At 37.5% G+C, this 25,086-nt stretch overlaps 1 protein-coding gene across 4 annotated transcripts in view; it reads left to right on the top strand.

Moving 5' to 3' along the window:
• Positions 1–25,086, top strand: part of LOC116788091 (solute carrier family 12 member 7-like) — a 71,036-nt gene that overhangs the window by 35,555 nt on the left and 10,395 nt on the right. For 3 of the 4 annotated variants that reach the window (XM_032690480.1, XM_032690452.1, XM_032690461.1), the window contains exons 9-20: positions 954–1,121; positions 1,715–1,813; positions 2,500–2,557; positions 6,113–6,287; positions 8,144–8,262; positions 8,948–9,046; positions 10,943–11,062; positions 12,753–12,857; positions 14,968–15,136; positions 17,692–17,887; positions 23,351–23,520; positions 23,668–23,799. In XM_032690480.1, coding sequence (XP_032546371.1) covers positions 954–1,121; positions 1,715–1,813; positions 2,500–2,557; positions 6,113–6,287; positions 8,144–8,262; positions 8,948–9,046; positions 10,943–11,062; positions 12,753–12,857; positions 14,968–15,136; positions 17,692–17,887; positions 23,351–23,520; positions 23,668–23,799 — 1,610 coding nt within the window. Of the gene's footprint in view, positions 1–953; positions 1,122–1,714; positions 1,814–2,499; positions 2,558–6,112; positions 6,288–8,143; positions 8,263–8,947; positions 9,047–10,942; positions 11,063–11,119; positions 11,181–12,752; positions 12,858–14,967; positions 15,137–17,691; positions 17,888–23,350; positions 23,521–23,667; positions 23,800–25,086 lie in introns of all 4 variants that reach the window. The other variant, XM_032690471.1, reaches the window with a different exon arrangement.

The following is a 25,086-nucleotide window of genomic DNA, read 5'->3' on the forward strand; positions in this document are numbered from 1 at the left end:
TCAAAAGCTGACTCCCTGTAACTCGTGATGAAGACCTGGTGCAGCAAGTGTTCCCTTGCAGTCCAGGAGGAGACCTTGGCAGAGGCCGAGGAGCTGGTGGGGGTGCAAAAGACCCCTTCCCTGATACCCCAGTGAGAGAGACTTTAGCTATCGCCCTGAAGGTTTTTCTTCTGAACTGATGTGGGAGGACTCCCCAGGAGTCGTAAGAGTTGTATTAATAATGTGTATTTATTTGCTTTTTAGTTTCTATAGTTTTTATTCTGTTAGTAATAAATTTTGATATAATTTCCCCATGCTGAGTTTTGCCTGTCTGAAACCTCCTCTCTCTTACATTGAGGCAAATTGTGGGGAAGCTCGGAAATTGGATTTTTGGGGAGAAACTCCCACAGGTTTTTTTGCTTATCAGTGATTTTCTGAAGTCTGGTTACTCTGCTTTTGTCACCATGTGGAAATCCTTCACCATGAACGGCTGAATGCTGAAGTGTTGTCCAAGATTATTCTGTATAGCAGGTCTCAAAGAACTCAAGTTACTGTTAACTAGCATTTCTTCTTTGTACTGGTCCTCAAAATACAAGAACAAGAAATATTAATGTATGCTAAGATTGCCTGAACCTGGAGATAATTTCCTTATCTTTTCACAATACATCATGATAATACATCCGTATGCCTGTGCAATGTAAGCGGACATTCTACAAATATATTAGCATTTAATTCTCTAACTAAATTTTTCTTTAAGGGAAGAGAAAATTTTATATGATGCATCTCATACACTACTGCATTTTTACTGGCTTACAGTGGGAATATCCACCCATTAAAGTTGGTATTAATCATATTGGGAAACATGATTTTTGTGTAAGAAAAGGCATCTGATTAATAAGATTATTTCATTCTCACTACTTGATATCCTGAAACAGTGAGATGACACTGACTTTTGTTTTTCCCTTCCCTTGTAGACAATCTCTGGAGTACCTATTCAGAAAAAGGGTCGATAGTTGAGAAAAAAGATCAACCATCCATTGCCGGATCAGAAGAGACAAAAATGGGTGGACTCCCTTATGTTTTTACAGACATCATGACCTACTTCACAATGCTAGTTGGGATTTATTTCCCATCTGTGACAGGTAGATACAACTCCCGTCACAGTATGTGCTAGAAAATGCTTCTGTTCTCTTGTTAGTTTGAAACAGGGATGTGTACATGTGATTTTTCTAACCATTTTTTTTCTTCTTGCCTGCTTCTTTCTTTTTTTTTTATTTCTATGCTTTTATTCTTTAGTTTATTGATTTGCTTGCATATCTTATTATGGTGGTCTGTTTAGTAGAAAGTTAGTGCATTGGCCATACTAGCTAAAATTGCTAAATCCCTGTTAGTTTATAACATCCATCCCCAATATTTTGCTACTTCTTATGTTTCTTCATTTCAATAATGATTCTCAGGTTATAGTTGAGAAATATTTTAATTTTTTTTTTTATCTGCATTTTTACCAACCTTTATAGGATTTGTTCATTCAACAGTGGGTAGTAACACAAATTTCTGAATAAAATGAAGGTATAAGTTGCAGATTTGTGCAGAATTATAATATACTACTGCAGTCTGCTTCATTGGTAATCCTGTGTTAAATCAGGCTTAAAATTAAATGTTCGTGTTCTATTAGTTATTTCCATGGATTTCTGTTAATTGTTTTTATAACATATAAATTTCATCTCTTTTTAAGGTATTATGGCAGGTTCAAACAGATCTGGAGACCTAAAGGATGCTCAGAAATCTATTCCTACTGGAACAATTTTGGCTATTTCAACTACATCTTTTATTTGTATCCTTTATGATGTGACTTTTTTCTAGTCTGCATTCTGTAGTTTAGGTGTAGGTTTTTATTGGAAAGTCATTAGAGTTGCCTGAGTATAAAATGAATTAAATCTAACCTGAAAAGAAGTATTTTATATTTGTATATTTGTAATATAAGTATTATTTATAGAGATCATTAAAATATCTCAAATTCTATTTATAAATTATTTATTTATAAATATATATATCCTATATTCTACTAGCTTCAAATTCCAAGATATAGCTGACATTTTTTGTAAAGAGTCATAGATGTTTTTAGCATCATGCTTCAGTTTGCAGATTGTTGTTATATTCAGCATAACCAAATCTTGAACCAAACAACCAGCAACAGAAATTTTTGTTCCTTCAAAACCTAGAGGACACAAATGCTTACTTATTTATATGAGAAAATACCTGTTCTGTTGTGTGACGTATGAACTGGCTACTTCCAATACTTCACAAATCAACTATGTATCAAATACAGTCATAGAGAATATAAACTAAAAAATTATAGTAGGGAAGAACTAAAAAAACCAAACAAAAACAACTGTGAAACACCTTCCCCCCACACACTTCATTATCATGAATGTTTTCATTTCATACCTACGTGAAAAATGGTGGGTTTTTTTCTACGTAATTATCTACAACGTAATCTTCCTTCAGTCTCAGTTACAGATCTCTCCTGTATAGTGTTGTTTGGTGCCTGTATAGAAGGTGTGATATTAAGAGATAAGTAAGTCATATTCAACTTCTAATTTTACAGAGAGTATATATAATCATGGGTTATATTAATAGGACTTACTAATTACTCTTCTGTGAAATATCTATGTGATATATATTTCTTTTGCTTTGATTAAAACTGGAGGGAAAGTCTATCTGCTAACCTGAGATGGCTGCAAAAATGAGTCAGGTTATCAGGCTGTATCCTTTCGAAAAGCAGAAGCAGAATCTAAGATAAATGTTTGAAGTGGAACCAGCCTAATAAAATGTTCTTGATAAAGAAAATTGTAACTAGTATTTGCAGAGCTGATGGGTAGGGATAAGAGGGCTGGTATTACTTAGGGAGAAGTAATATGCTCCTGAGGGACAAAGACAAGAAAAAAATTTGTTACGCAACAAGAAGAGTTTATGAGACCGCAGTGCACCATCAAACCTGTAACTCCCATTGGATGTATGACTATCTCTCATTTTAAAATATCAGTTTTAGATCAAGAGTCATGTCAATTTTCAACCATGTAGTTGCCTAACGACATTTAAGGCACAATATGAAGCATGAAGGGAATAAACATAATGGAGATTAGTATGAACAGAATCTCCAGATTTTGATAAATTTCTCCATTAGGAGAAGCTGAGTTGATTAGGATGAAAGTGTTGTCAGATTTCACATTTGCTTTCTTGCTGGTGTCTGGTTCTCTTTTCTGTCGAAGCCTAGGTTTGCTTTTGGTGATAAAGAAGTGGCATTGGGTTATTGTTTAAAGGTTGATGGAGTTGATGCTGAGACAACTTATTTCATTAGTCTAGAAGGAAAAATATAAGTTAAAAGCTGGATTCTATTCAAAACTAGTACAAGGAGCAGCAAGGGATCATGATAGGCTTTTGACAACTGCATCTCACAGCATCCTTATAGGCAAGCTCAAGAAGTGTGGGTCAGATGAGTGGATGGTGTGGTGAATTGAGAACTGGCTGAATGGCAGATCACAGAGGGGTCGTGATCAATGGCACAGAGCCTAGTTGGAGACCTGTCACTAGTGGTGTCCCCCATGGTTCTCTGTGCTGGGCTCAGTATTGTTTAACTTGTTCAGCAGTGATGTGGTTGAAGGGGTAGAGAGCCTCCTCAGTAAGTTCACTGATGATACAAAACTGGGAGGAGTGGCTGATACCTCAGAGGGCTGTGTGGCCCTTGAGAGGGACCTTGACAGGTTGGAGAGATGGGCAGAGAAGAGCCTCTGAAATTCATCAAGACCAAATGCAGGGTCCTGCACCTGAGGAGGAATACCCCAGGCACCAGTACAGGCTAGGAGCTGACTTCTGGAAGGTACTTCTGCAGAGAAGGACCTGAAGGTCCCGGTGGACAAGAAACTGCCCGTGAACCAGAAGTGTGCCCTTGGCCAACAGAATCCTGGGATGCATTTGGAAGAGCATTGCCAGAAGGTTGAGGGAGGTGATCTTTCCCCTCTACTCAACTTTGATGTGGCACATCTGGAGTACTGTGTCCATTTCTCAATACAAGAGAGACATGGAGCTTCTGGAGCAGGTCCAGTGGAGAGCTACAAAGTTGATCAAGGGACTGGAGCATCTCTCTCATGAGAAAAGGCTGAGTGAGCTGGGCCTGTTCCCCCTTGAAAGAAACAACTGAGAGGGAACCTCATCAATGTCTATAAGTATCTAAAGGAGAGGTGCCAGGAAAATGGAGGCTCTTCTTGTTGGTGCCAAACAATAGGATGAGAGGCAATAGGCAGAAACTGGTGCACAGGAAGTTCCATATGAATATGAGGAAGAACTTCTTTACTGTGTGGGTGACCATGCACTGAAACAGATTGCCCAGAGAGGTTGTGGAGTCTTCCTCACTGGAAATATTCAAGAACTGTCTGCTCTAGGACAATCCTGCTTGAGCTGGGAAGTTGGACTAGATGACCCACTGTGGTCCCTTCCAAACTGACCCATTCTGTGATTCAGTGATTTTTACTTTAAAATGGTATTGCTTCATCAGTGAAAATATCTGATATGTTTTTCTTCAAAATATAAAACCTGAATCAAACTGCCTAAGAAATAGTAAATGATTTCTGAAATTAGAAATTAAAGCAGAGGTAATATCTATAAACTCACATTTTTGAAAGTAACATATTTGAAATTTACTGGGGCAGGGGAGTTTTGAATTTTGCAAACTGTGATCTGTCGCTAGAGCAGGTTGCATTGTAGCAGGAGCTTTGAATCTGTGAACTTTCATGTACAGTGCTACCAGTCCTTGTTTGGCTGAAATCCAGCGTAACAGTAGAGTGTATGGATTTTTAGTTTGGTTTAAAGACTGTTTTTTGGTTTTGTTTTTTTCTTTTTTTTTTTTCATTATGGTGGTTGTATCTGCAATGGGAAAAAGTAGGTTGTACATCTTTCAGTGTTTCTTTCATCTCTTCAAGTTATTCCTACCTTGTGTCTAATTAAATCACAAGCATTAGAATTTGAATTAAAAATAAATGTGCAGTTGTATAAATAATATCATAGAAGCATAGCTTTTTCTCCTGTAATTTTAAAGATGTGATTTTACCTTTTTCCCTCTGCTGAAAATAGTATGTAGTCATACATCCAAGCTTGGGCATATGCAATAATTTGAACACTGGCTTACTATGTTAACTTTGTTGTGTTTCTTGATCCTGTTTTAAAAGCAGATCTGAAAAGAGAAAGCATTTAATTTTTCTTAGTCTGTAGACTTTTCCTTTCCTCTGGTGTTTTATTTTGAAAAATCTGAAAACATTGGGAAAAAAAAAGTGCTATCGCAATATAAATAGTCTTAAAATGGATTTTGGTTACTTACTAACAAAAGTAAGATGAACTACAAGAAAAAAAGCGTCAGTTTGAAAGGGGGGTGAGTGAGGAATTACTGTTTTTTAGTTTACTCAATTATTCCATAAATAGCATAAAGTTAGGTATCTTAAAAAAAAATTAAAAACAGGGAGGTAGTATTAGATAGGATACTCAAGACTAATGAAAGCACCTCCTCCTGACTTCTACCCACTTATTTGCCATAGTAATTTAAAAATTGCATCAGGTAGCACAACAGTCAGAAGATGTGCAAAACTCTAGATGGTTGTGTCTAGTAATTTCTCTAATTACTTGTCTGTATGTCAGTATCACCCTGTTAAAAGGAAAGGCTAATACTTTGTTTTGTGAATCGTCTGCTTATGCCCCAGACTATACCTGTATTACTTTTATTACTTCTAGAACAGACAATCTAGTTCCTAGCTGTCACAAGAATCTGTAAGATACATATGTGCATACTCCTGCTATTGCTGTTAATTCTGTAAAGTTTGCCAAAATACCTGATAATGGCTGCATGTCTGCTTAGAGGCAGCACCTAGTGTGAAGCAATTATAACAGTTTCTTTGAAAAAGCAGAATAAAGAGAGATTGCTTGGTTGGGAAATCCTATAGTTCATACTGTAACATGGTGTTTATTGTTAAAATTTCTGTTATCCAAAAAGATTGAAATGTGGACACTGAAACTGTAGTAATACTTATTTTAATGCTTAGTGATTTTTTAAAAATTATTTTTGTTTCCCCTGTTCTTTCCTAAGGTTTGGAGAAGCAGTTAATGGAAATCTAGTGGTTGGTACACTGGCCTGGCCTTCTCCATGGGTTATTGTGATTGGTTCGTTCTTTTCAACATGTGGTGCTGGTCTCCAGAGTCTCACTGGTGCACCCCGTCTATTGCAGGCCATTGCAAGAGATGGCATTGTACCGTTTATTCAAGTGAGATTTGTTTTTGTCTTCACAGTGCTTCAAATGTGGCTTCTATTTTGACCAAAAAAAAAAGAGGCATAATTTCTACCGTTTTTATAGAACTGTGAGGAAAAGATTTGGAGCTCGCTTCTGTTTGAGTACAATAATAGATCAGGCTATTGTAGGACAAAGTTTGAGCTTCAATATTTTTGTGCAATGCAATTTAATTATATTTGTTTTTACACATAAAACTGGTTATAAACTGAGAATATAAGACTTCTATAAATAGAAATAAATTAACTAAGAAGCAAACAACAACTAAACTTCTAGATTCCTGACTGTGTTTACAACTTGTATTTGTGAACAGAGTTGATCTCATCTCACTGTGGAACTGCATAATACTTCTCGTATCATAGATACAATTCTAGTTTTTATTCATTTTTATAAGCTAAATAAAGTCAACAAAAATGTAACAATAGAATTCTATCCCCATGACTCCAAACATCAAGATTGTTCCAACATCTCTGTGCATGTTTTAAAAAGAAATAAATCAGATTTTTCTTGAAGTAAGGGAGCTGGCAAACAAAAGAGGAGGAGAGAATTCTTGCTGGGCTGCTTCTGTAAAACCTAGACAACTAGACTTGAGTGAAAAATAAATAAATAAAACTCCAAAAAAAATAGTGTCTAGAGAGCAAAGCTGTGATCTTTGTGGTGAAGTTTGGAGTTTGAAAGCTTACCTCAATACTTGCAAGACTCTCTGTGTCTTTAACAGGAAGTAAATACACTAAATATGCTTGGCTGGGAGGACTGAATGGTGGTGGAGTTCGACTTGTCAGTGGAAAGGGGTTGTAATGCGATAAGTTGTAAATGCTGGGTAGTATTGAGAGTGACAAGCAAAAAAATTCACTTTTGCCTGAAGTAAAAATTTGGTAGTGAGAGGATGGCAGTATGATTGCACCTTATCATGTTTAGATTTGAAAGGAGTGAAAACTGGAAGGAAAAAAATTGTGGTTTGGAAAGTGAGAGAAAGGGAATCAAAGAGAAACAGGCTATTTAAAGAGGGATTTGAGACTCGAAGTGTGCTTGCAGTTTTGGAACGATATGGCTGCTGCATGGACAGTCAGGGAAATGAGTTCAAGGAGATTAATACAGGAACAAGAGTATGACATATTTAAAAAAAAATAAACCAAAAGACTTGAAACATGAGCAGAAAAAAAAAGGGGATTTTAATGTTATGGTAGGAAAATTGATGGATGATAGAAAGCTAAGGGAGGAAGACAGTATGGAGAATGAATTAGGGCTTCATCTCTGTGATTGAATGGAGGAGTATGGAGGAGAATAAGTACAGCTGGAACTTGAGGCAAAGCATTTTGCCATCTGTCACCAGTATAGCTGGATGGAATTCCCCACAAAGGAAATTACCACAAGCAAAATGATTTTTGGTAGGGCTCTATGCAGGATCATAGGCTTATCTAAGTCCTCTTTAAAGGTCAGTATTACATTCATAAGTACTGAATTGACACCTAATCTCTCTGTTACAAAAAATACTGCCCTCAACTATGTTAGCTGTTTACTAAGCATAAATCTCTCATGCATATGGATTTTAATTTACCAAAGAATATTTCAACAGCAGCTGTAATAGGATGTTAATGTTAGGTAGTCATTGCTTACTTTAGTAAAAATATTTCATATTGGAAATGGGGTGTTTTGCAATTTTAGTTTTGGCTTTTCATAGTATAGATTGCATTATTTTGCTTTGTAACTAATGACTACTTTTAGTTCCCATTAGAAGTAAGTTAGTTAGTTGATTCACAGTCTGCACCATAGTTCATAACTATGTAATGAACAGCTTTCCCTAATCTTACTGTTTACTTGAATTGAACTAGATATTTGGTCATGGAAAAGCAAATGGAGAACCAACTTGGGCTCTGCTCCTCACTGCTGGTATTTGTGAAATAGGAATTTTGATAGCTTCATTGGACAGTGTAGCACCAATTCTTTCAATGTAAGTATGAATGCAGTGCTTTGTGTTCTTAAGTTAAATAGTATTTTATTTTTAAATTAACTAAGTAATTATTTTTCTTGGTTAAATAATACACGCTAGACTTTGTTTTCTGGCAAATTATATTCGTTTGATCCTGGAGATAATATGAAACAACAAAATGTTCTGACTGGAACTAATTTTCTAGGCACAAAAAACTTTTTACATGACAGAGTTCTTGAATGCGAATAAAAATATGTTCAACTTTAAAAGAAAAAAGGATTTTAAAATAAAAATTCCTGCTATTTTAGGTCACGTGCATCTAGTAGAGACAGACAAAACCATTTAATACTTTAGGATATAAACTGAATTTTATTTTACTGACTTTGTCCATGACGTAGCACCAAATGAGCTACTATGGAGAAAATTAACTCTGTCTCAACCAAAACCAATACACCATGATTGTCAGTTATTTGCTACGTTGTCTCTGAAATATTTGTTTGAGGCTCTATATTATGCTAATACCATATTTTGAGGTGTAATATTCTATAAGTATTCTTAATATATGTCTTGTGTTCTATTGGTCACTGTGAACACAGTGTACAGGAGAATGGACACTTTCCTACACTTTTTTGGATTGTGTTCACTGTTTTAATGCACATCTGTCAAGTTAATTTCTTACTGGAAAATGCTCTTTTTTTCTTAACAGGTTTTTCCTTATGTGCTATATGTTTGTGAATCTGGCTTGTGCAGTTCAAACACTTTTACGAACTCCTAACTGGAGACCTCGTTTCAAGTATTACCACTGGTAGGGAATATTTCTTCATTCAGAACAGTTAAAAATAACTATATAGCCCTAAATTGTTGATTTTATTGTGATAATAAAACAAAATCTCCTTTCTGACTTAAATGAGTTATGATTCATGCACTGAATACTTTAAAAGCAACATTTGTTTTCATGTGTTTGGAATAGCAATAGTAATAACAGTGATCATGAAAACGTGGCTAACGTAGATGGCTTGGGAAGGGGTTATAGGATGACATTTTATATTGCTTATAAGGCAAGAGACCTGTGCGAAAATGAGGATGAAAAACATATAATCTGTCTTTTATATATAAATAAGGAGAATTGATAAAAATGTTCAGGAACGTTGGGACAATTTTCATTTTGGTTATGCAAAAAATATGCAAAACCACAACTTGTAAAAAAAAATTTCATTCAATATACATCAGTTGGCTCATTGATGATATGATCACTGGTTTTAAAATATGCTTTTGACATTGCATTTTATAACTGAAGTAGACAAGTAGACACTTAACAAAATCACTAAAGGTCAATAATACTGAAGGTGAGGGTGTGGGTTTTGTCTAGTCTTTCTTTTTTAGCGGCTTGAGGGTTTAAACTTTTCAAACTAAGATTGGGAAACTTCTTGATTTTTTTAACTGTATGTTAAAAATACATAATTTAATTAATAGTAATTCTGTTGAGAAATTTTAGTGCTGAAATACCTTAAAGCCTAGAACATATACGAGGTAAGCTGGCATGATTCTAGGATGTAAGAGTTGCTTATTATTTTTCCTTTCAAAGAGTCGAGTGAAAATGAAATGTTGCTGTTTTACCTTTGTAAAAAACTTGTTGAATATGTTCAGTAGTCACACACTAGTTTGACACCTAACCCTCCAAATACACACATTTGACAACAATTCCTTTCTGTTTTTCTCAGAGAGATCAGTGAGCTAGCTGATTCACTGTGTGACTACTTACAGCCAAAGCAGGTGTTGGAATGTTTGGCTGGAATTGGGATGGGATTTTATTTTTTTTTAGTGAAAGTAGAGTCTTATATTAATTCAGGTATGAAAGAGCAGTTCTTTTTAAACAAACTACAAGATTGGCATCCTCAAGAACAGGTGGAAAGCATTCCCTTAGTTTATAACTGGACTCAATGCTTGCATGGTACTAAAGAAGTAAACTGAAGTACCAAACGAAAGTTGCATTTGCTGATACTCTTTGTCAATATAGTGAAAGCTAGTTCTAATTTGGAAATTGGGTGAAAAGTAATTTGGAGTGTTGTATGTGACTAAAAGTATACACAAAACTGTCCATTCTAAGCTGATTTACATCTGTCTTTGATAGTAGCGTGCGCAAACCAGGCATACAGATTTTAGTCTGGAAATGCTTCTGTAATTTTTTCAGCTTACAGTCATTCTTTCTTTATAGCCTTCTCTTCTTTATTCTCTTCTACCCTCTTGTGTTAATGTGTAACAGACAGACCACAACAGAAGTGAAGAATAGAACTGATGAGTCAAATTGAATTTAAAGTAATCAACTATTTTTGCTGGAAGAAACAATATTGTTTGTTACTGTTTGAAAATTTTTTAGCCTAAATTCAAATCAACAGTAAGTGAGCGATAGTATTATGTTTTGAAACTGACCTTATTTGGTACTGATAGAGTTTCAGCACTGATGAATGTAGTAAATCTATTGTTATATCTAATTCAGTTGTATTATTTGTCGCACAATGGTTTAGAATGTATTTTTTTGTAATGATCTGAAATTGGGATAGTGTGTTTTTGCTTTTATAGTAGCTATAAAATGGCCTCTGAAGAAGAAAGGCCTTTCTGGAAGTTAGCTTAAATAAGAAATTGACTTTGTAGAACATTTGCATGCCTATTTAAAAAAATGGAAAAAAATGGTTTCTTTTAGGACTCTTTCATTCCTGGGGATGAGTTTATGTCTTGCCTTGATGTTCATTTGCTCTTGGTACTATGCTTTGATTGCCATGCTAATCGCAGGATGTATATACAAATACATAGAATATAGAGGGTAAGACCATATATCTTATTTATTCTATATTTAATATCTTTAACAATCAGCAAAAAGCACTTTTGTATAAAATAGATACAACTGAAGTAATAAAATTCAGACTATTCCTTGAAACAAGGTAAGATCCTATCTCTGTTAAGTGTTGTAAGTTTTCAGATTCTAATTTCCTTGGAAACACTTTTCCAAGCTTCTCAACAGCCAGAACTAATTGAAATAAGACCCAATAAGGCTGAGAAACTTTCATTGGAGCAGAGATGATGGTGTAAAGTTTTGGTACTTAAAGAACATCACCTCTCAATATCAACTGTTACAGAACTGTTACATTATTGTTATTTTGTGCTGAAGCTCAAACTCTACTTTTTTGTGTGCGGACTTTAGCACTTCTTAGAATTAATCATACTGAGTCATACAGAGGATCCACTGAAAATTATCTGTTTTCTGAGGGCTTAGGTAATCTTTAAATTGCAACATTGTATGCATTTGAGACAGACTCATATGTATAGGAAATGCTGAGCAAGTAGGAGACTTGAAAAGTATGCTGAGTTCATAACAAAACCAAAACTAAAACAGCAAGCAACACAATCCCCCTCACCTAACCAACAATAATAAACACTAGAGGTGATTATGATCAGTAATGTGCATGTTATCCTTTCCAAAGGAAATACACCCTATGCTGAAAAAAATTAGTAAGATCTTGGATAGGAAACTGAAGCAAGGCCACTTGTTTTGATGACTGATTAAACACAGGTCTTAAGTGGATCAGCTGGTATAAATCATTCCCCCGTGTGGATTCTCCATCTTCTAATATCTCTATTTCCAGATTAGATGCTTTCCTGGGTTTCTCTATTTAATGGGTTAATGATAAGGAAATTAATTTCCCTATTTTATCAAGGAAGTCAGATCAAATGGTAACAGTTCTGTGCATGTATATAGGCATGCACATGCAGAAAATTATGCATATTTCCAAATTTGTATACAGGCTCTACAAATGTTGGCACATATCAGGACATTTACCTTGTAGAAAGAGCTGCTTTGCTAGAGGTAGCAGAGTTCAGTGAGTATTCATGAATTCATAAGTGGGAGGATGGGCAAGGGAGTTGGACCCTTTGCCGTAGTACAATCCACCCTCCTGCTCACTTTCAATCTTCAGTATTCTAATACTAGAATTAAAAGGACTGGAAGACATAGGGAGTTTAAAAGTGAGTTAAAAAGGAAGGTGGATGGACCTTTAGGCTTATCTGAGAGAGAAGCTGGGAAGGAAAGTAAGTGGAGAAAGCTGTGGTGGTAGTGTTGAGGGGAAGATAGATTACACTAATCCATACACAGTCAAGCTTCACTTATTGATTTTGCTGCTTTAAAACAATTCCTTTTAAGTAGCCTTCACTTATTCATTCTAGTGCTAAAAAGCAACTTAAGTAGCTGTCACAATTACAAAAATGCTTTTGAAGTATGTATAAAATAGACCATAGTAAATAAATACTTAAGAAAAAATTCCCTTGAGGGCACCTGGAACCGCTTCACCTTGGTTAGTCTTCAATCCTGATTTAAATCTGCAAGACAAGGTTTTTTCCTGCATTTATGCAAAAAAAGTGATCATTTCTTATGCCCATTATCCCCCACATGAGAAAAAATACTTCCTTTGTATAAATAAATGGGACTCTGTTAATTGAATTTCTTCTGTGTCCTGAAGAGCGGAAAAAGAATGGGGCGATGGAATCCGAGGACTGTCTCTGAATGCAGCTCGCTATGCTTTGCTTCGTGTGGAAGACGGTCCTCCTCACACCAAGAACTGGAGGTAGAGTCACATAATTCTTGAAATATGTCAGTGTATTGGGAATACTGCTGGTAAAGCTAATGGCCAAAGTGAAATTCACCATTAAAATAATGTTTTAATTTGGGCATGGCGATGATGTCATTGCAATAGTATTATTTTACTGCAATGGAATGTACCTTATGGTCAGCATGTAATCAACTTTACTGGAAATATGGGCACACTAACTCCAGTTTAAATTCATGGGGGTGTTGACATAGTTTTCGAAAGTGCAGAAGAATTTTAATGTTTGATTATTGATAGATTTTTCAGATTCAAAGGAACAGGTATCCTTGAGTCTCACTGTCTCTATGGAAGAAATGCTGCAATTCCCTAAGCGTGGTTCTTTTGCTTCTGCATATGTTCCATCTGAAATACATTGTATAAATATATGAAGGATCCTTTATTAGTTTAAATCCATTTTTGTGACATTCTTTTTTTTTATATAGCTTCATTCAATAGTAACACTTTCTAAATTGCTTAGATATCATTAAAACAAAATCTCACATTTACTGGCCATTTATACGTAATGAAGTTAGGTGTCCACTATTTTTGCAATGTATTTTGTTTTACTTGTTAAATTATCAATTTTCTTCAAAACCAATGTAAAAAATTACTTAATATTTAAAAACAGAAGGATATTTGCACATTGTCACTTCTTGTGAATGTAATGTGGTACTTTAATTATAGTCTCTGCTCAGTGATGTATGGTGCATGCACATGCAATATTCTGTTGCCTTTCAGTGTAATGGCATTATTTTATCATTTGTCCCTGGGATTGATGAACTTGGCATCTCAGAGGCATCAATGTAATGTAATGTTGATATTCCTATTAAATATCTGACTGCTTCAGTTATCCTTCTGCTGTGTCAGTGTAATTGCAAGAATTGGTTTGTCTTGTTACATCTCAAACTGAACTAGTTTTGAGGTAGGAAGTATGCTCCAACTCTTCATTAGATGAAAAGCAATGACAGGAAAAGTATAAAATGTTGGTTTGGGAAGAAGAACCAGATTGGATATTGATTAAAGGAAATAGAATGCATCCTTATATAATATACCGTTGCAACTGAATTTGGGCTACTTATCAGTATGGTTAAGGGTTTGACTGTCCTTTTGGACGGACCTATGCAGGTAGGGGAATGGGTCAATAAGATCATGAAAATCTGGAAGGGGGTACCTAGCACAGACATGTCCAGTGCAGTGATACAAGACTGGGAACCTGCTCTGGTGAAAAGGATTTATGGTTTCTAGTAGTAATCTCAGCAGTGTGTCTTGGCAGTGACATGCTGGAGGGTATCGACAGGAACATAGACAGTTGAGAAGTAAATATGTTGGGAGATAATATTCCTTTTTTTTCAGCACTCCTTAGAATACATCTAGAATATTTAATCCAAGTTTATATGCCCTAATATAGAAATGACATCAATAACCTGGAGTGGATAGGACCACAGAGATGATGGCTGGAGCACAGGAGCATATCTCCTGAGGGGAGAGGCTGAGGGGAGCTATGCTTATTCAGCTTGGAGAAGGCTGAAGAGGAGGCTAAAAACTGTTATAACTAACTAGTCAATATGCAAAAACTAAAAGAAGGTTACTGAGAAAATGGAATCAGATTCCTTACAGCAGTATATGGTAGGAGAATGAAAGAACAAGATAAAATAATTAAGCATTGAAGAGGTTACCCAGAGGTGATTTACTCTGTTTCTGGAAGTTTTCAAAATCTAACTGGATGGAACTGTAAACAGTGTGGTGTGCATTCAATATTTAGTTATTTCAAGCAGGAGGTTGTACTAGATGACATTGGAAGGGTGATAACTTTGATTCAGTAATTTTCTTGGTAAAACTGTTCTTTAAGGGAGCTTCTCAGAATGATGGTATGGTGGTTTATGTAGGTATTCTGTACCTAAAATCTTGTTGCTATCACAAATTATGGCTTCCCTGCTTAATAGTTGACTGTTTTCCATTGAATTCAGCTCTTAATCTACATTTTATTAATTATTAATTCTAATTTTCCAATTCTTCCTTGCTTATGAATATGTTTGTATGCTTAACTTTTTTTTTGGTTGGTTATTTTTGTCGGTTTTTTGTTTGGCAGACCTCAACTTTTGGTCTTGTTAAACTTGGATAATGAGCAGTTAGTGAAACACCCTAGATTGCTTTCTTTCACCTCTCAGTTGAAGGCTGGTAAAGGACTGACTATCGTGGGCTCTGTTCTTCAGGGAATCTACTTAGATAAATGTACGGAAACTCAGAAAGCTGAAGAGGTATGTAAAAGACATCTTGCAAATACTTGTAATTTACATTAGTATTTAAATGTTGAATCCAGATTTGGGTAACTCATATATTGAATTAAAAGAAACTCTTGTAAAATGTTGAATAAAGCATCTAATTTTGCTATCATCATAGTCAATGACTGTATAAAAGAATAGGTTGGTGTACATAGCAAAATGTTTTATAAAATTTTCCAGTAGGATGAGACAATTCAGTTACTTCTTAGCTTTTTATTTTCTTTAATATTGACAGCCCTGGTCTTACAATCAAATTACATTCTTAAAAAAAAAAAAACCACAACAGATAGAGTTTTAACAAATTACCATATAAAGAAAACGTATAGCATATATTTAACAAAAATTTAACATTAACTAATAAATGCAGATGTTTGGCATAATATAATATTAAGGACCTGATTTTCTACATTGTTCTAGAAATACATAGCAAAATTAGGATTAGGAGCAGTCTTTGCTGGAAAAGTGTGAACAGCATCCTTATTGAGATCCTTTACTTTCTTTCTTTCTTTTTTTTTTTCTTTCCTACTTATCTCATATCTCCAGGGAAGGTAGGATGAGGTAGGAAAAAATAATAGGTGTGATGTAATTCAAGATGACATCTAACTACAATTAATTAACGTAAGTTAATAAATAACTTACAAACACAATTTAATTTGAACATTTCTTTAATAATAGCAGTTGTATTTGCTTACCTTTGTGAACTCTCCTACTCCTATTTTTATAGAATGGGGAAACATTTGGAGAAAATACTGTGTTTGCTGTATTTTATTGAATAAAACGTCCAAAAGTAGGTTTTGATTGCCATTTTATCTTCCAAATTAGGTTAATGTCTTCAGTGTTGTTCAAAAGGGTATCAATTGATATGTCTACTATTTTGATCCAAGTAGTCTACCAAGCTGTGATTTATTCATACCTGATATCTCTAAAATAGATGAGCATTTGAGATGTTGAAATGGATTTAACATAGGTAACTGCCCATTTTCTCCCAGTTTCTTTTTTCTCCCTGGTATTCAGGCTTGTCCATAGTGGTTTTTGAAATAACAAAGTATAAAGCCAGATGATCTATCTCATGAAAAGGCTCTACAAGAGCAGTTAGCTTGAAAACATGGTGAAAAGTCTAGCAATTGATACATTGTGAAAGTAATTGTTATTAAGCTGTTACTATCGACATATGTGAGCAGAAAACAAGACAGAGAATACAAAATCCGGCCTGTGAAATAGAATGAAAATAACCCCTGTAAGCAGAAACTGTTTACCCATGAGGATTTGAAATGTTAGCTGTAGTTGGCTTAACTTAAAGTCAACTATGTTTCTGAGAGATGGAAAAGGAATGAATTTAAGGGAGACCTAATCCATGGGTTCCCTAGAAAGTCGGATCTGCTGTTAAGACTTAGGAAACTATTGCTTTTAAAATGAAAATGAAGATGAATTGTAAAAGTTTGAGCATCTGAAGGCCTCGTTGGTTCTGGAAAATTTAAACTAGGTGTTTCTAGGAGACCTGTAGGAAATTAAGATTCTCCTGGCTGTCTCTTCAAAAGAAAAAAGTATCTATTTAAACTGATATGCCCTCACAGATGCTGTTTGCACAGAAAGATATGTTAGTTTTGCTAGCAGATTCTCTAAAGACTTTTTTCTCTACTAAACAGTTTCTGATGTGAAGCCACACTATGTCAGTGCCAGACATACTATGATGAAATCTGTTTCTGATGATTTTTGACAGGAATTCTGGTGCTTCTAAAACTCCAAATATTGATGTACTGGTTCTTCCTTCTGAAATCACGCTGATCTCCCACACAAGTAATTGATAATGATGGGATTGTTAAGCTTATTTAATCAGAAAATAGTAAATGCCAAAACTGATGTTCCCTAGTCAACCCTGATACCATTTTGAATGCTTCTTTTAAATTACTTGGTTATGTGTCTGCATGTTTGTCAATGTTCAAATAAGGAGAGCCACATTGAAATTAAAGGGGTGTGGGATATTTAATCTGGTCTGTTTATCTTGTCAGTATTTAGACAGTGATTCCAATTGTCTCCTACGCATCTATTTTTCCATCTTGGGAACTGATAAATAATCAGCCTCTTAATGTCAAAGGTGTCTAAGGAACTTTGGCAGCCTCTTCTTCTAAAGTACTGGCATCACACTTCTCCAAACCCATCCAACTCCAAAAGAAAGAATTTGTCATTCCAACCATATGTTGCTTTGTCAGTCAGTGGTTTTACTTTTACCCGAAGCAGTGTTCCTTTATTTATCTTTATCAATGAGTTTTTACTCATGTCTTATTCATTCTTCTTTGGAAATAAAAGGCTGAATAATTAAAACAATGAAAAAACTGTGTGGTGTCTTTTGGGGAGATAGTGTTTTGGGCTCTAGTTTTCACAGAATAGTGTTTATTCTCTTGGAATGAGTGATTTCTTGATGTTATACATTGTTGATAAAGTTTTACTATTATTTAGTGCTGTCGCTCCTTCTGGTTTTTACTATCAGTGTTGATGATTGTATTTTCCCATGTGTTATATTTCTTTTGCAGAATGTTAAGGCCTTAATGGGAGTAGAAAAGACTAAAGGATTTTGCCAGATTGTGGTGTCTCCTAACTTCAGAGATGGAATATCCTATTTGATTCAGTCAGCTGGTCTAGGAGGGATGAAGCACAACACAGTCCTAATGGCATGGCCACAGTCATGGAAGCAGACAGAAAATCGTTTCTCATGGAAAAATTTTGTTGGTATGTATTTATCAACTTTCTCCTTTGCATTTGTCATTCAGCTATGTTATGCAACTATTTGCTGTGTGGAAGAAATGTGATAGGAACATCTGTTAGACAATAGAATATTTCCCCATATCTGATTTTATTTGGAGTGAGTTTTCTCAGCCCTCTTTAACCATGGCTTTGCTTTTTCTTCTCCTAAGAAAGCTGGTTACTAAACCCAGTGTTGTGGTTTAGGAATGGTACTCTCCAATTTAGTGTTCCCATTGAGACTCTTCAAACCATGCTGCTGCTTGCTCACTTCCCCCAACTTCTCCCTCCTGCTGCAGGCTGGAGAGGAGAATTGGAGGCACAAAAGTTAAAGATCACCAGTTAAGATAAGAACAATTTACTGGAAACAGCAGTGAGATAAGAAAATGAACAGTAACAGCAATAATATTAGTAACAATTACTAATAAAAAGTGTACAAAAGAGAGAGTACAGAAATGGTCACTGCAGATCTTAACCCGATGACAGCCATGTCACCCTGATTACTCACTCCTGCTCAGAACCGGTGCCACCTGACCACTCCCTCTGGCTCAGAACTGGCACCACACTTACTCAACTGGAAGGAACTGCTTCTTCTTTGTCGAGACTCCCTTTCCCCTGCCCCCAGTAATGATCTGAGGTGATATAGAATAATCTTTGAGTCCCAGCCACACCCCCTCCTGGCTACTGAAGAAATTAACCCTGTCCTGGCTGGAACCAAGACATTATCTACCCCTTATTTATTCTATGCCATCTATGTCATGTCCAGATTGTACACCTTCCAAATATATGCATCTCTATATATACATACACACATATCTATATATATAAGCAAAAGTATCATTTCCATAGTCAATGGCCACCCCTCCGAGATGTCTGTTGGGTTCATTTAGTCCATGACTGTGGGTTCTATCTGTCCTAGATGTTTTCCAGGGCAGGAGGGCTGGTGTGCTCTTAGGTGGTTGCCAGCTGCATCAGGAGTTCACAACTGGTGTATCTGAAGTACTCCATAGTCACTGTCCATGGTTAAGACCACCCCTCAATCACAAGACCATCTGTAAGTTGCATCTTTTCCCTGATGATGTGAGGCATCATGGGCCCACTGAGCCAGAAATGTTGCCAGTCCAGATGCACCTGAGATATTTTAATCTTGGCAGCCCAATGCACTTGTCTGTTGTTGCGATGTTCTTCAGTAGCCCAACTCTTGGGTATGTTTATTTGGTATGACGTACTTCTACAGCCAACTTCTCTACCCAGGCAGTGATGTCGTGCCATAGTTCAGCAGCCCAGATGGGGGTTACCTGTGTGCTGCCAGTTGGTCTTTTTCCATCGGTCTAGCCACCCTCACAGAGCATTTGCTGACCACCTACCCCAATGTAGGGGTAGAACACTGGCCATTTCTCTCATTCAGTGATATCTGAAGCCATCTGGATGGCTTTCAGGTCTCCAACCTGACTTGATCCACCTTGTCCCTCAATGGCTTCTGCGACTCATACAGCAGCTTTCCATTTTCAATGGATCCATACAATACAGCAGGAATTGTCAATAAAGAGAGTGTATCACTTCTCATTTTCAGGTAGCTGATTATATGGTGGGGCCTCCTCAGAATGTGTCATCTCAGTCTTCTCCAGGCTGAATACACAAAGTGACCTCAGCCACTCCTCAGTGCCTGGGCAAAGCCTGTGCTTCCTTCTTGCTGGTTCGTGGGGACACTGCTGCTGTTTTGTTAACCACATCAATTGGCATCTGACGATGTCCATCTCCCATTTTACTCCTAAAAACTGAATTTCCTGGGCAGGTCCCTTGACCTTACTTTGCTTTATGGCAAAACCTTCAGGAGGATCTGGATTAACTTCTCTCTTTTCTCAAAAATGTCCTCTGCTCTGTTGCCCACATGTATTGCAAGTGTTCTGGAGCCTCACCCTTTTCCAGTGCAGTCTGGATCAGTCCATGGCAAACAGTGAGGCTGTGTTTTCAGCCTTGACGCAGTCAGTTCCAGGTGTACTGCACACCTTCCTTTCCAAGTAAAGGAAACTATGACCTGCAGTCTGCTGCTACAGGAATGGAGAAAAACACATTAGCAGTGTTTATAGTGGCACCACTTGGCTGCCTTGGACTCCAGTTCATACTGAAGTTCCAGCATGTCTGGTACAGAAGCACGCGGTGGTGTGACTTCATTCAGGCCATGATAGTCCACTGTCAGTCTTTACTGGACTTATGCACTGGTCATATAGGGCTATGAAAGGGTGAGCAAGTCTTGCTGACCACTCCCTTGCTCTCCAGTTCACAAATCATCTCATGGATGGGAGATGCAGGGTCCTGGTTGATGTGATACTTCGACAGTGCACTGTTGTGGTAGCGACCAGTACCTGTTGTTCTTTGACCCTCTGCAGTCCCACAGAAGAAGGGTCTTCTTAGAGACCAGGTAAGGTATTCAACTGTCTGATTTCCTCTGTCCCCACAGCAGATATCCCAAAAACCTTTTTGGGTCCTTGAAATACACTCTCCTGAGGTAATTTATGCCAAGGATGCACAGGACCTCTGGGCCAGTCACAATGGGGTGTTTTTGCCATTTGTTCCCAGGCTTCCTTCAGCTTCCACTACAGTCAGCTGTTGGGATCCCTCTGCCACCCCAGAAATAGGGATAGATTCTGCCCTTACATACCTTGATGGCATCAGGGTACATTGTGCACCAGTGTTAGCTAAAGCCTTATATATACTCTTGTAGGTCTGATGTGCCAGGCCATCAGATCCACGCAGTCCCTTTCCTCCACCTGGTTGGAGGCAGGGCCCCTTTAGTCCTGGTCATAGTGCTCATTTCACACTTCTTGTAAATATGAACTGGAGGTCCCTTGAAGAGGATCGGAAGTAACATCAGCCCTTCTATTCTGTCTGAGGACTTGTCCACTGGAAACTGGACCAGCATTTATCCTTGAAGAATTTCCTGTGGTGGTTGTTGTTCATACATACCTGTGCTGCTAGGGCACAGGTGGGTTTTCCATCCCACTTCCTCATGTCTTCTCTGTGGTTATGCGGGTAAAATCACAGATTACCTCATGGTGCATAGCCTCACTCTTGAGACAGGGCATGCTTGCTCCCAATAGCAGAGACTCTGTACTGGTGAGGCATGGGGCATTTCCTCTCAGACTTGCTTAAATATTTCAAATCTTTCTGCAGTCTTGGACAGTCTTTCCACAGGCGAGGCACAGGTCAGTAGGGAGGAAAAAAGATGAGCTTAATATTGCTGGAGTCGGGCAGTCGCCAGAAGCAGTCTTTGTTCTCTGTCTTTCCATGACATCAATACCAATGAGCTGGCAGCCGATGAGGGCATGCTGTCTATAAACTTCCACCACAGGGAAGTCTGGACCTCATCTGGATCTACAGGGGACTGCTCATTATTTGAATCCCTACAGATTACCTCTAGCACAGCTAATTCTCTCAGGTACTGGATACTTGCTTCATGGCATTCCACCTGCTTGCATGCACTACTAGATCATCCTTGAGAGAATACCTTTCTCTCACGCTTGACAGGAGTCACCTCCAGAGGCTGAGAGTTTCTCTCTTCTTATCAATCCCCCTGTCAATGTCCACATCCCGGGACAGAGGTCCCGGTTGCTTGGCTTCACTACCATTTGGTTTTATATCATGAGCCACAATATCCCAGCATCAGAGCAGCCAGGTCATTGGGGTCTCCCCCAATTGGTGGCTAAAATCTTTCTGTGTATCTCACAACTCACCAAGAATCAAGGATTGGTGATTGTCTCTGGCCCTGCCTCTTCCTTCTGTTGTGAGGGCCCTGCTTCCTCTTCATCCATCACTAAGCGAACTGATTTTTTTCTTGGATTTTGTCTTTTATATAGGCACAACTGCTACTGGAACATGTTGTTCCTCTGGCTCAGCTGCAGTTTTAGTGGCCACAGTGCCTGTTGGTCTGCTTTCCTCCTCTTCTCCCTGAGAGTGCTGTCTAGTATCGAGCACTGTTAGATAAATAGTAGTCAGGGCCCAGCACAGTGCATAACTGCGTGCCTCGCTGCAATTGCCAAAGCATTTTTCTTTCAAATATTCTGTCACTTTATCAGGGTCCTGTAGTTGTTCTTGGGTGAACTTCCATACCATTGGAGCAGAATAATCCTTCCAAAGCTGCGCCATTTTCTCCCATCTTCCATGCCACTCATGGCTATCGACCCTTGGGGCAGATCTATGAATAACCTCCCTAGAAATCTTTCTTGACTCTGAATATGATGTAGACTGCACTGAGGAGACCTGGTAAACTTAGCAACAAGGACATGCTTTCCTTAACATCGAAATGGAATTCAAAATTCTCAAAAGTTGTTGTAATGGGCCTGAAGGAGGAAAAGGGGGTGAAAAGCTGGGGAAAAGCATCCTCCCCTGTTCTCCCCACAAACTGGGTATGACTATTAATGCACTCCCAAAGGTTGCATCTGAGATAAGAGTAGGAGAGCAACACTGAATACACATCCCAAATGACCTCATTGCCCATGATGTTATCATGTCATAAACTGATAGCACATAGTATAGCAGCAAAGCAATTGTGATCCCTCTCCCTACTCTGAAAAATATGATCACCAGAAGCACACATGAGGATATATATAGGGCTAGGTATCACACCCACATGAACAGACAAAGCAACACTGTGACTAGTGTTTCCATACCTAATACAATAAATTCTTGGATCAAATTTGTTTCTAACCCACTCTGGGTATATCTGTTGTTATCTCAACTCTCTGTTCCCAACGTTGGATGTCAAATAAAGACAGCTGTGGTTTAGGAATGGTACTCCCTGGTTTAGTGTTCCCACTGAGACTCTCCAAACCATGCTGCTGCTTGCTCACTCACTTGCCCCCTCTCCCCTGTGGCAGGCTGGAGCAGAGAGCTGGAGGCACAAAGGGTGAAGATCATGGGTTGAAAAAAGAACAATTTACTGGAAATGGCAATGAGATAGGGACAGCAACAGTAACAAATATTAATAACAAAAAAATATAAAAAAGAAAGAGTGATTCACATGCAAAAATGCTCACTGTGGAGCTCAACCTGATCACAGTCATGCCTCCCCATCCATTCCCTCCAGGTTGGAACCAGTTCCACTGGACCCCTCCTTACTGCTCAGAACCAGCACCACCCAACCCCTCCCTCTGGCTCAGAACCAGCACTCTGCTTACTCAACTGGAAGGAACCCTTTCTCCTTGATAGAGACTCCCCGCTGCCCTTGGCAATGATGTGAGGTGGTATAAAATAACCTCTGGGTTCTAGCCACACCCCCTCCTGGCTACTGCAAAAATTAACTCTGTACTGGCCAGAGCCAAAACACCCAGGGTATTCCTTTTTTGCTTCAGCATAATCTGGGACTGTTTAAGCTTCTGAATTTAAAACAAAAACAAAAGCTGGGAATGAAAACTAGAAGTTTGTGATTAAATGTCTTGTTTTCCCTTGCAGATACTGTACGAGAAACAACAGCAGCTCAGCAAGCACTTTTGGTGGCTAAAAACATTGACTTATTTCCAACAAATCAAGAACGTTTTACTGAAGGAAACATAGATGTATGGTGGATTGTTCATGATGGTGGTATGCTGATGTTACTGCCATTTCTCCTTCGACAGCACAAGGCAAGGACAGCAGAAAATGGCTGGGATTTCATTTTCTAGCAATGAATGGTTCTAAGCATTTCCAATTAAATACTCCTTCACTTTGTTAGAATTATGCGTGGATAGCAATCACAGTGTTACAGATTGTTATAATGTATCTTTTTGTAGGTTTGGAGAAAATGTAAAATGCGTATCTTCACTGTTGCTCAAATGGATGATAATAGCATTCAAATGAAGAAGGATCTTCAGATGTTCTTATATCATCTTAGACTGAATGCTCAAGTGGAAGTTGTTGAAATGGTATGTTACTACATATTTTTAAGGTGCAACCGGGTCTAAGCTTGGGAAAACATTTAGCTTTTTTCAGATGAAGAGATGTTAACCCAAATATAGAAATGGAAAGATTACAGTCCCACCAAGAATAAGAAGTTAAGCATCTTACCATGTCACAATGATAGTGTATGTGGTGGTGAGTTTAATGGGTTTGTCAAGTAGAGTTTGAGCTGTTTTGATTTTTGTCAATGCTTACTTTATTTATCAGACCTAGTCCATAGAGATAGTTCATTCCGGAGGGAAAAAGCTTGAATTTTTAGAAGTGGAAGGCTGAATGTGCTTAATCTAATAAGTCGTGGTATCTGTCATGAGAGAGGATGAGATATGTCCATGTCTCCAACTGCTGTATGACTATCTCTCTGGAATAAGGAGTCCCTAGGCTCCAATGGGAGTGTGTCAGTTTTTGGCGTTGCCAGCCTCAGCCAGGACTGAACAACAAGACCGTGTAGCTACAGATTCACAAGCCAGTCAGTGACAAAATTAATTTTGTAACTTTTTTCCTCTTTTAAATATGGGTCATAAAGTGTTAAAGAGAAAGGACTAAAGCTGTAGTCTGTCTAGACCCACTTTTTTTGGCAACTAAGGACTTCATTTCCAGAACTCAAAGGTGACCAGCATAATGTCCAAAGTAAGATGCATGATAACATCAGAATTCTTACTCATTCTGAAGTGGGATAAAGATGAGTCAACTGGTTCAAAACTTCTACCACCACTAGTTCCTAGAATGACCAAAACCTATCAAAAAGATTTATCATGCTAATCAACCATAAAGCAAATTTTAAGAATTGTTTAAGTTACTTATGAAAAAAATTACTAATGAAAAATTTAGTTAGTATTTCAAAGTAGGAAGTAAGATAAATCCTTTAATTTATTTTATTGTTCTTTGCTTAGAGTACTAAATATAAAAACCTTAAATGCTGTGGCATGTGCAGTTGAAAGAATGCAAACAGAATGTCATAAAAAGGCTCAGCCTTGGTTGGATTTTGAGCAAATAGGAAGTACTTAGTATTTATTCTTTTCTTATCTGGGTAATATTTAATCCTGAGGATCTCCCAAAGGGTAAGAGGCATGTTACAAGTCAGTGACAACACAGGTGACTGCTAGAGATTTTTACAGTGTATTTTAGTTTTGAACCAGTGTGAGAATATATACCTGATTTCTTCCTAATTACTTCTGTTTGTGAACATTTCTCACTGATGAAAAGAGAATGTATTTTTTTGTGCCTCTGGACAGTTTTTAAGGAAACAAGTGTGC

The sequence above is a fragment of the Chiroxiphia lanceolata genome, chromosome 1, assembly GCF_009829145.1.
Source record: "Chiroxiphia lanceolata isolate bChiLan1 chromosome 1, bChiLan1.pri, whole genome shotgun sequence".
Lineage (NCBI taxonomy): Eukaryota > Metazoa > Chordata > Aves > Passeriformes > Pipridae > Chiroxiphia > Chiroxiphia lanceolata.